Source organism: Zeugodacus cucurbitae, chromosome 6 (genome assembly GCF_028554725.1).
Source record: "Zeugodacus cucurbitae isolate PBARC_wt_2022May chromosome 6, idZeuCucr1.2, whole genome shotgun sequence".
In the NCBI taxonomy this organism is placed as follows: domain Eukaryota; kingdom Metazoa; phylum Arthropoda; class Insecta; order Diptera; family Tephritidae; genus Zeugodacus; species Zeugodacus cucurbitae.
In genome coordinates this window covers 1,819,796-1,831,942 of record NC_071671.1, presented here as the reverse complement: position 1 = coordinate 1,831,942, position 12,147 = coordinate 1,819,796, and the positions used below count along the sequence as shown (strand labels likewise).

The following is a 12,147-nucleotide window of genomic DNA, read 5'->3' as shown; positions in this document are numbered from 1 at the left end:
ATTGTTTCAGTTACACTTTTCACAGTCATAAATAATAACAACGAATTATCTGCTCTGTAATTATGGCAAATTATCAGTGATCGCTTGACGTCAGTCGCATGTTGTTATTTTTGTGATTTGAACTACGAACTCTGAATTGTCAGCGCTTTGTTAATGCCTTTTCTTAAGTTCTATGCAATGTGCAGTGAAAACGTTATATTTCAAAAATGTTCGCCAATGCCAGTAAAGTGAATCGTCGTAAGGATAGTAAATCGCCGCTTAACAGTAACGAAAACACTGTTGCCAAGTCGAAATCGAGATTTAAAGGCATGAAAAGCTGGTGGAATGATTGTATGTTATTTGAAGTATTTTTCCTTTTTTTTATTAATAACTATATCAATACCTTTCTATATAAATTTGAACATCCCTAATGTTAATATACACATTTTTTATATTTGAAAAGAATCTGATTTTAACAGTGTTAGTTTTCATGCAAAGAACTAATTTAACATTTCGCTCCTACTGACTACACTAAACCTGTAATTCTCAACCACATTGTTTTGTGGGATAGTTCTATGTTCCTGTAAATATGATTGCTCTCCAAACAATTAAGGAACTTACAAGTTTTGGACGGCTTTCGAGAAGCTAACTTCTGTGAATATAAATTTCTTTTAAGATCGCCGCTTACTTAATCTTGTTCTTAATAGTAAACTAAGAGGTTCTATATTTAACAACACTTCCAAACCTTTCGTTTCGCACTGCAATTTGATAGAAATACAATAAATTAACATTTCAAATCAGGTACGAGCAAATCCGTAATAACAATTTGTGAGTAATGACATTTGTCAAATACCATCCACTGCACCACTCCTCAGCCCCCCAGCTACAACGCGAGCTCAGCGGTAACGCGCGACATTTGCGATAACAGCAAATAAATCGAAAAACCAATGACAATGAAAAAAAGTTGACAACCTGAACAAGCCAAACTGGCTTTAGGTCTTTGTTAGCGTTAAAGTTAACGTTGCCGCTGACGACCTGCTGCTGACTTTGTTTTATTTATAAATTATTGCATAAGTTCGAGATTTAGCTAAACCCAAACCAAACAAAAAGCGATACCAATAATGAAGGCAATAACAGTTTAGTTGTCGGAAGAGAAATAACAGCGAGCGGCAAGGTAGTAAATAACTGCAATTTGCCAAAAATATATAACGCTTAAAGCGTCAAGACAAAACCCCCACTTAACTGGGCTTTCAACGGCGCTGAATGGCAGCGCGCTCATCAGTTGTTTACGGAGCGCGCTAATGGAACGTTTGCGCATCAAAATTATTTTAGTCAAACCGAATGATAAGCGAAAATGTTAGTTGTTAGCCTTGAGTTGAAGCTATAGGAATTCGCGCTAATAGCGCTAAGCCTTTAACATGTTTTTTTATTTAACAAAATTGAACCTTTTAAACTATTACAGATTCCTGTGTAGCTGGCAATAAGTCGCCACGTACGCAGCGCTACCTGGCCAAGGCCGCTGCCGCGTTGCCCGTGCATCAGAAGCTCTCACCCGCCGAGCAGCAATATGAGTCATATGTGCAGGCGACAGTAGCGGCGAATGCCAAATCGCCGGTGGAACAGTTGGTGCCGCCACCACCGCCGCCGCGCCGACATGTGCCACAGCCACGTCAGCTGTTGAGTCCCAACAATGGCGAAGCGGAACTTACAGACACAGATGAGATCGACCAAAAGCCGTTGCAATCAGATAACGCAGCACCGGTGAGTGAACTCACAGCTCCAGTGTCTGTTGTCTTGCCCACATCCACGAATGGCGCGGAAACCAGCGCTGCGGCTGACGCGCAAACGCTGTTTATCATACGTGAGCAGATGGCTTTGAGTTTGAAACGTATGAAAGATCTGGAGGAGCAAGTCAAATCGATACCGGAACTTCAAGTGAGTCTATAGTTCTTTGATTTTTCATTGGCTTTTTATAATATTTTTTGTTGCTTACAGAATGAACTGACGCAACTGCGCGATGAAAAACAGCGTCTGCAACAGTCACTGCAGCGTAAGGAAGATGAGCTGCAGCGCGCACGCGAACCGCCGCGCCCCTCGTCTTCACCGAGCCCAGTCACAAGCACGAAAAATGGTTCACCTGTACAGTTTACGCCACAACGCATTAGCCCGGTTTCACTGGAAAGCTTGGGTTCCCGATTGCGCGCCAACTCCAGCAGCTCAGAGCGCCAACTGCGCACACCGACCTCATTTAAGCGCGATGTGGGTACCATGTGCGGACTGCATACTAAGAGAGACATCGGCGTCGGCAGTCCAGTGCACATGGTTCGCAGCGTTGGTACGAGCCCGGTACAGCAGTTAAACAGCATCACCGAAACACTTTACTCGCAGTGGGAACTGGAAGAGCATACTCAATTGGCAATAACGCGTTACGAGGAAGAACGCGCGCTGCAGCAACTGAAGAAGATGACGCACGCCGGCACACAAGTGCAAGCGTCACGTAGTGTTGAAAGGGGTGCACAAACAACAGCAGAGCCAAAAGTGCTAAAGAGTTCAGTGAGCGTGATGGTGAGCCCGGCAACGCGAGATGCTTACGTGAATTGTGGTCCTGAAATGCGTACCACAGCTTGCTCTGAGGATAACATACTGGATCCGTTGTGTGACAAATGTAATATTGTGAAGCGAAGCATTGCCTGTAGCACCGAAGACCCGGGCTTCATTAAAGTAAAGTCAGTATCATTGAAGCTACTCGATTCACCTGAATTTCTGCGTAGCAAGACATTCTCATTGGGCGAACATGATCGACTCGGGCGTATACGAAAGACCACAGGCACGCAATACACGCCAGTCTCGGTGAATAGTGCCGGCTGCCAAACCGCAACCACATACGTACACGCAGTCGGTGTACAGTGCATGCCCGAACAACGACACGCCGGCGTGCAAAGTGAGGTGGTGTGCGACACCCGACATACAGACACACGCGATTTAATACAGCTCTGTACCACACAAACCAGCACCGAAGAGTATATACCGCCGCCACCTATTGTCGTCGAGGCGCCACCCAAAAAGGAAGAAAAACCCGCGCCACCAAAACCAATAACGCGTTCAACTGCCAGCAATACCGACGCGCCACGCACTGTGGATTACGGTATAAATACCTTACCTCCTGCGCCCATACGTCATACCGCAGCTAACACAGATGCAGTGCGAAAACGTGACATCGGTTGCGGCGATGTTGTCAAACCACACATTTCGATTGCCTGCGCAGATAATTACTGTGATTCCTGCAAGGATGCGATTAAAAATTTGGCAAAAGACTTCTCGAAAGTGCTGGCGCCACAATCGCCACCATCACCAAAGCTACGCCCAGCGGCACCAATACGCAGTGCTTCTATGGACTCACGTATTCCACTACGTAAAAACGTGCCACCCAGTCCCAGTCCAGTGCGACGCACTTTTCAACGGCAGAACACATATACCATAACAACAACGCCGGAAAAATTGGCGACAACAAAGCCAACACAGAGGTGAGTAGATGCAGTGTGGTATATTTAGGGGTTTGCTACTTCACTAATACTTACTCAACACCACTTAGCAAATACACACACTTTTGGATGCGTTGCTGTGGTGGATTTGTGGTGAATAAATAAATTTATTTTGTTATATTACCACTTCATTACCCTGACCTGCTCCACTAACCTTTTGCTCCACTATAATTCAAGTGTCGCTATTTGTATATGGTGGCATTACAGCAGCCAAATATTTATTTTGTTATCTGACCGACGCATGCGCCTTGCGAAGTACGCTCTTAATGTATAAAAAAATGAAGCTTGCACTGTAGTGCGTTCTTTAGATTTACTGCTCGAATATGTTTTCGGAAAATAAAATAGGTGTTAATACTATACTTCTTCTACTACTCTTTAAGCGAGTTTCTGTAATAAAAAAGTGATAAGAACTGGGGTTGTTCTGAAAATGCCTAAACGTTCCTTAAAAGCATAAGCAATCCTCAGATTCCTCCATTTTGTACCACTGTGCGGTGTTTACGCTCGCTTACGCTGCAATGACCTTCAGTGCAATTTTCTCTCCCGAAATTTTTCCCAGCGATTTCAGTCAAATTCAAGTGATGGACCCGCAGTTCGCGGTTGCTACGCTTTAATAGCACCACACTCACGCATTCGCGGACGCGGTCTCGCGTGCTTAGCTTCTTTGGATTATTTTGCTTCTTCAGCAGCATTCTCAGTTATTGTATTTGGTGTGTGTAAATCTTTTATTGCGGTGTTTTTCGCACGAGTTGAAACTCTTTGCTTTGGTTTCCATTGGTTTCGCTTGTCAATTATTGTTAGTGTATAAAGATTTAAAGTGTTTAACTAAATTCCGAGAAGCAGGACGCGGAGGCCCATAAATGTTTTCTGGCCTCAGCAGCTTCACTTGCTATCCGCTGATAGTGAGTGGCTGTTCGGCGCTGCTACTGACGTACGTGAACTTCAGAGCGGTATTGCTTACCTAAGAATATTAAGTAATAAGCTGTTTCCATCTGTCTTTTTAGTTCGTTGCACGAGAAACCGCCATCAGTTGCCCACTTTCTGCCACCGGAGTCAGCCAGTGAAACGCAGAGTTTCATTACAGAGCCCAAAACTACCGCGCCTAACGTCGGTGCCAAGGTTACGCCGCCTAAAGCGAACCCCTCTTTAACCGCTCCTTCCTCAGCCGCAAATTCACGCCGAACATCTGATGCCAGTCAAAAGAATGCTGAAACGCTTGACGATAGCAAAGACGATGAGACTGCACCACTGCAACCCAGTCTCGACGGTCTAATTGTGCGTGAAGAGAAACGTGTGAGTGTCAGCTGGTCTCGCGATGCATCACCAGCGCCGCTTAAAGATGGCGCTTCACCTTATCGCTCCTTGGAGAGCTCCTTCAATGAGAAGCTCAGAGATGCCACATTGGAAACTGCAGCGACAGTGTTGGCTGAGGAGTGTGAGGAAAAGGAGGACGCTGGAACGGAAGTTGATATGTCAAAGGGCGCACGTCGCAAGACGACAACCACAACGAAATCTAGTCATATCTCAAGAAGACAACTGGGTAGCGTCGACAAGACAGTAACAACGAAGAATGAGCCGCAGACAGAACAGACCGAAGTGCAGGAACGTCCACCATCGAAGGCGTTGCTGCAAAAGTTGGCAATGGTTGAGGCGGAGCCACGACAAAAGTGTGTTTTTCAAACTAAATTGTATTTGATAAAATAAGCCTCTTATTAAACTGCTTGCTACGGTTACAGATTTGTTCCGCCTGATGAGATGCTGAACGCTTTGAAGACCATCAACAATTCGCTGTTAAAGAAAATCGACGCAAAGTCGCTGTCGGCGGCTAGCTTGAAGTCATCCAAATTGGTGATCCAACAGGAATGGTTCCGGATCTCGAGCACCGAGAAAGCGAATCCACACGAAGTAGAAGACTACTTGGATTGCTTCGAGGAGATGTCGGTGTCGCTGTTGGAGTACTGTGTTAATATGGTGGATGCTAATGTAAGTCTACTTCATTATGAGCTGATCTCGAAATTCATTGAATCATATGTGCCTTTTGCTTTCCAGGGCAACACAGCAATGCATTATGCGGTCTCGCATGGCAATTTTGACGTCGTATCCATATTACTCGATTCAAAGGTTTGCAATGTAAATCAAATGAATAACGCTGGATACACTTGTGTGATGCTCGTCTCATTGGCAAAGCTGAAAAACGCTGCGCATCGCACAGTCGTACAACGACTGTTCCAGATGGCCGATGTCAATATACGAGCCAAAAAGGTAGGTAATGGCCCAGTCAATATCACACACATGGGACCAAAAGAAGAACTCATATTTGATTTTTGATTTTATATGATGCATGCTTTCTCATTTTAACCCTTCGAAATTCGGCTAAAAAAATAATAATTAATATTTCCCTCGAAAACACTTTCCTACCTTCCTTCCACATCCACAGCACTGCCAGACCGCATTGATACTGGCTGTTTCCCATGGTAACAAAGAGATGGCGGAGCTGCTGCTGGCCGCCGGCGCGGACATCAACATACAGGACGAGGACGGTAGCACAGCGCTGATGTGTGCCGCCGACAATGGACGCACGGACCTGGTGAAGCATTTGTTGTCACAGCCTGACTGCGATTCGCTTTTAACGGATGTGGTGCGTGTGTTTTGTCTTTCATATGTTGACTTTGATTTAATAATACTTTTATACGCTCGTTCCACGGCAGGATGGCGCTACGGCTTTCAAAATCGCCTGGCAGGCTGGACATCGCGACCTCGGCTTGCTGCTGTACGTGCACGAGCAAATGCTGCGCAGCAAGCAGCCAAATCGCGGCGAGGCCACACGTGTCTCGCTGGAGTTACCGCGCGGCCCGAAGCCTACTTAATGAGCGAATGAGTTTTTGAAGCGGGGTGTGATTTAATTGACGCAAAAGTTTTAACTTTTAAACAAAATTATTGCAAAACATTGAAAACGATGCCAGCCACAAAAAAAAAATTAACGAACAAATTAGAATGTTTTTTCTTAAAATTAGTAGATTTTGCTATTAGATGGCACTGTATTTGAAATATATATCACTTAGTCTGGCACTTAGTCAGCGTGCTGGCGACAAATGAAATTACTTAGTTATACTAATTAAGTTAAGTTAAAAATTCTCGAAGAATTGTGCGACGTTTTATGAGAGATTTTATAAAAGCTTTTGAAAAGACACAGCAACATATCAATTGTTAAAGCCAATTTTTGACGCGCACTCACTAACATTCCACACAAATTTTTGTAGAGAAATGTGCAAGAGAAGAAAATATTTGAATCTTCAAAGAAACGAAAACGAAATTGATGACATGCTAATATTGGAAACAAAGAAATAATGTTGGTACTAAAGCTAACAAACAAGAGAAATCACAAATCAATTAATATTCAAAGAATTCTAAAAATACATTTCTACAAAAGAAAGCACTAATCTTAAAATTAAATAAACTAATGAAATGATAATGCAGCAGATTAATTATTTATAATAAATATTATAATTTATGCAATAAGTTGAAAATAAATAAGTTTAATTTTTATCTCTGATTTATTAACCTTTAAGTGACCAGTGTTAATTTTTCGAAAATCAAAATTTTGAAAAAAAAATATTTTTTTTTGCACATTTATTACTTAAAACTCTCACTCACTCGTTAAAAAAAAAATTACTCAAAATAATATTAACGGTATTTCACCTAGAGTTAGCAGAAAACATAATATTTATATTGCACAGTGAGTCCAAACTGTTAAAAATAGCCATATCAACTAAGTGACAATGAACAACCAATTTGTATAGCAAACTTTGAAAACGCAAAACACTTTTTAACAAAGCACATAACAATCGTATTCGCTAATTATAACAGCACAAGAGTCAATTTTCAAAAGTAAATAAGGGTTAAACAAATCTAAAAACTAAAAAACAAAAAAGTAGCAGCTTTTTCTTTGAAACTAAGCACGCGTTTGAATATATACAACTACAAATACATATTTATACATACATATATATACCACTTTAAAAATTAAGTAATATTATATAATATATACTTACTTGCAGTTTTTAAAATCAAAAATTATATAGATAAACATGCGCAAATGTTAATTTGTGTATGAGAAACGATGTTTTTAAAATAAAAAATCAAAAAAATTTATTTGAAAAATACAAATATAAAATTACGGTTTTTTTCTGAATAAAATATTTATAAAAACAATAAAATATGCGTAAGTATATTGATATAACGGTAAAAAATATATGCATATGCAGTGTCAATATATATGGTAATGCAAAAAAAACTTGTATTTGGTAAGCGGTTCGGAAGCACCGTTAAACTATTTGGTCGCACTAAAGCAGGAGACTAACTAAGCGAGTGCACAGGACTCGTAACTATACTACTAAGTTTAGGTACATTATGTGCTTGGACAGTTATTTCCAACTACGATTTCGTCTTCCGACTTGGTAAAATATCTAACTTGTATAATAATTTCGCTTACAATTTTCACAACCTACACATAACCGGTCTGAAACAATTCTCATCATCACAATCTCTTTATGAAGCAGTCTCTTACGACGCAAACTCAAACTGTGACTGTCATCAGCACCACATTTTAAAATTAACCAATTCACAACCGAAATATTACACTTCCAATAGTACTATTTATTTCTCTCGCCATCTGCGTATTCATACTCACGGCGCACTCTAATGCTTGAGGCAAAGTTTTCCAACTCTACATCAACACCCTTTCCCACATGATCTACGTATTTCTGCTCAACCAAGCGCTCACACTTGAGCTCTACTTTTCCCTTCGGCGCACGTAGCAGTATCGTTTTATCGTACACGATCGGTATGGGCGTAGTCTGTGCCACACTAAAATGATATTTACGTAACAGCATTACCAAACCGATGAGCACTTGCATGCGCCCGAAGCGTAGACCAATGCAATTGCGTGGCCCATCGCCGAAGGGCAGGAATGTCATCGGGTGTCGTTCCTCCATGGCTTCGGGTGTGAAACGCAACGGATCGAATTTCTCTGGTTCTGGATAGTAGCGTGGATCGTGTTGTATCGCTTCGGATGGTATGAGTACCGTGGTGTTGGCTTTGATGACATAGTTAGTTCCCGGTACTTTGTAGTCTTCATAAGCGACGCGCTTCAATGCGGGCGCAATTGGATGTTTGCGTAGGGTTTCTGCGATTGAATGGAAAATTTGGTATGATTATTTGGTGATCAAAATAATTTGATACTATACTGGTTGAAGCATTATAAGTATTCTAATAGTGTTCTCTTTGGTCTCTGGGTTTCCAGAGAATATGAGAGGTCAAAGTATCTTAGCATAGACTGTGATGAATCGTTTACGAGATGTTTTTTTGTTTTTTCGGGATATATAATGTAAAGTCTAAGACTTTCCTTCGATAATAATATATTCGAAGGGATGAAGGATCTACCAAATGCCTCAAAAGGGAGAAGAAACAAGTAAAACAAAATCTGGGAAGTAGAACAGCTTTTGCTACTCAGTCAATGTGTGAAATATTCTCAGCGATCTTGAGTCAGTGACTTAATAACTTAGTTTGTATTTTAATTACAAAAGCAATTTTGCAAGTTTCTAGTTTATTTATTTGCACTTCATTTAACGAGTAAATATTTAATTTGACGAGTATTGTTAACAAATATATTTAATTTGTCCATGAGTACACTTGCAATTTGTGGCAAAATTTTCAGCATGACTGAACACTTAGCTAAATTACACTCAAGGTCTCAGCAAAAGCGAAAACTGGGCTTCTAATTGCCTTTGTTCATGCGCATACGAGTCTAACAGCCTGTTAAGAGGCTCTAATTTGCGATTCATAACAACAAATATTGCTTGTTAGTACAGGTTTTGCAAAACACGACTTGATATTTTTCTTGAGAATGATGCAATGTGCTATAAAAATGCTCTAAATCATTAATTGTAGCCATAAAAACATTAATGTCTTTCGACTGGTCACTTTATGGCTTAAAAGGCATTAATTGCCATATTTTCAACAATTTTACGAACTTCGAGATTTCACTTTATCTTAGTACACATTCCTTAATTTAGCATATTTTTCTTTCCACACTTTATTCTCCTCTTTTCATTAAACTAATTCCTCTTCGCACTTACCTTTGAGCGCCTGATCCAAGTAGGTCATCTGCTTGAGGCACTCATAGGTGAGCACATCATCATGGTCCTGCATCACCTGTACGATTTCTTCGCGCACTAACTCCTGTATGTCCTCGTTCACCGCCAGTTCCCACAGACAATTTGTCATTGTCGTCGAGGTGGTCTCATAGCCCGCAATGATGAAGACAAACACCTGCGCTGCAATCTCTTCCATCGTGAGCGATTCTGTCTTAATCAGATCGATCATAATTTGCAAGAAGTCTTGCCGCACGATGCCATGCTCCTCACGGTAGGCTATATTGTCGCGCACAACTTTGATGTAGAAATCTGTGACCACTTTCGGTGTGTTGGTCCAGTGCAAAAATTTGGCAAGCTGTGGCAGACGTTGGCTAATCAAATCGCGCGTTACACTGTACTCCTCGAAGAACTTAACGGTGATCAGACGGAAGTCCTCAAGCGGATTGTGCAGACTATCACACTCAATGCCCAGTGTGGAGCTCGCTATCACATCGGTGGTATAACAGGCGGACAGATCTTTCACATCGATTACGCCTTCGGCGGATATGCGCCGATCCACAACCCCCGACAACTGCTCGGCCACTTTTATGAGCGTGGGATACATGAACTTCATTTTACCCGTTGTGAAGGATGGCGTGAGCTTGGCGCGCAGACGCTTCCAGTAAGGGCCATCGATTGCAGCTAGATTACCCATCAGCGGATCGTCGCGCAGATTGTGGTAAAGGCCGCGATAACTGAAGTTGGCAAAGTCCTTAATCAACACATGCTTGATGAGCTCCAAATCGAGTAATATGATTAGGGGATCGCTGAGCATGAACATGCCCGCTAAGGGCGCGCCCGATTCGCGAAAACGCTGATAGACTTCATTAGGTATATCGATGGCATGGCAGTCGGTGCCAATGCGACCACGGCCGTAAAAAAAGTACAGAAACGGTTTGAGCAGCGGTATGCCCTGTGCCTCCCAGTATTGTTGTTTGCGATGCAAATGTACGCACAAAAGCGCCAGGATGATGGACGAAAGCAACAAAATTGTGAGCGGATCCATGTTGAAGTGACGTGCGGCGGTAGCTTTGCAAAATATCGACTACTACGTATATTCGGCAGTGGAAGCAGCGGTATTGGACCGCTTCGCTGTGAACTGCTCGACTGACTGACTTTGCACTGACTGCAGCCGTTTGACCAACCTGGTTAGCTGGCTATCGCATTTGCGGTTTGGCTGGCAGCTTGACTGACGCGTTGTTGCTTAAGCGTTTTTGTCATGTTCGTCGTAGCTGGCAGCTGAGCTTGATTTGGTGCGGCGGGAAACCGCAGTTGCCGGTGTGGCTTTGTTATTAACCGAATATTAGAGGAAGAAGAAGAATAGCCGCTGTGACGACGGCGGCAATTAACGCGCTGATCTGAAGGAATGCAGAAAAAACGGAAAACACACAAAAAATGAATACAAATAAATACGGAAAAATATAGAAGTTGCACGAATTACACACACGCTCTTCTGCGTCTTCTGCGATGACGGCACAAACGCGACGACCGCTGAGGGCCGCTAAAATATTGTGGCTATTACGACGCACCCGGCTATTGGCGTTGACGAGCGTCCCCTGAAAGTGAAAGTGATGTTGGTGTGGTCGCTAATTATTTCATTGTTGTTATTGCAGTTGTTGTCCAACGCATCGTTATCGCATCTGAAGCATATTAACACGGACGCACCATTGTACATATTTGGCTTTTTATTGTCTTACCTTTTTTATACCTTAATACACTCTTCATTGTTGTTGTTGCCGCTGCGGCATTGTATAAGTCTATTTAGTGTCTTGGAATGTCTACATTTGCAAGTTAAATTACCCTGCGCACGACAACTAATCTAAATAGTTCCACATCTGCTGGTCCGCGGTTTGCTCTGCTCACTTGTGTGCGGCTGGGCGCTTTGAATGCGTGCAGATGCTGGAAAAACGGGTCCGCCGGTGCTGGGGACCCACGCGCAAACAACTTCGCGGTGTTTTGAAATTCAATTAACAGCTCTAGAAAATGACAGACGTTGTACCCATGGACGAATGAAAACGATAGTGCTGCGCGCCAACCGCGGCGTTGTTGACGACGCGCGCGAAAAGCGCAAAATAAAATTTGTAAAAACAGAGTTATGAAGTTATCGTTGAAATTAATAAAAAGGAGAGAAGCATAAAGGTTGGGTTGTATAGCTGGGCTATAAATAAACAATATTGAATAAGTTCGGCAAATTAACTGTTTAAATAAAAGACTACAATGCATTTAAATTAAAATCGAAGCAAATATGTGGTGTCTTTTGTGGCTGGCTTTTGGAGCAAAGTCGGCAAGTATTCAAATTGAAAATTGTAAACAAAACTGGCTGGGTAAAATAGGTGACCCAATTCATATGAGAAAAAGCGCTGAAGCGCCAGCTGACTATATGCGGCCTTCGTGACCATAACGCGCTTTGTGTACGAAACGCGCAGCTCAGATTG

General features: G+C 42.3%; 2 protein-coding genes across 5 annotated transcripts in view; one reads left to right on the top strand and one right to left on the bottom strand.

The window, feature by feature from the left end:
- LOC105219708 (uncharacterized) overlaps positions 1-7,692 on the top strand; it is a 53,931-nt gene extending 46,239 nt beyond the window's left edge. For all 4 annotated transcript variants that reach the window (XM_054233553.1, XM_054233554.1, XM_011196003.3 and 1 more), the window contains 7 exons: positions 1,442-1,914; positions 1,975-3,503; positions 4,523-5,185; positions 5,255-5,501; positions 5,568-5,780; positions 5,956-6,156; positions 6,227-7,692. In XM_054233553.1, coding sequence (XP_054089528.1) covers positions 1,442-1,914; positions 1,975-3,503; positions 4,523-5,185; positions 5,255-5,501; positions 5,568-5,780; positions 5,956-6,156; positions 6,227-6,385 — 3,485 coding nt within the window. In that variant the 3' untranslated portion in view covers positions 6,386-7,692. The remainder of the gene's footprint in view (positions 1-1,441; positions 1,915-1,974; positions 3,504-4,522; positions 5,186-5,254; positions 5,502-5,567; positions 5,781-5,955; positions 6,157-6,226) is intronic.
- LOC105219722 (probable cytochrome P450 6a13) lies at positions 7,618-12,143 on the bottom strand. Its single transcript, XM_029045271.2, has 2 exons — positions 9,656-12,143; positions 7,618-8,703 (listed from the first exon to the last, which is right to left on the bottom strand). The coding sequence occupies exons 1-2, from the start codon at positions 10,716-10,718 to the stop codon at positions 8,171-8,173; spliced, it is 1,596 nt and encodes a 531-aa protein (XP_028901104.2). The 5' UTR covers positions 10,719-12,143; the 3' UTR covers positions 7,618-8,170.
- Positions 12,144-12,147: the final 4 nt, after the last annotated feature.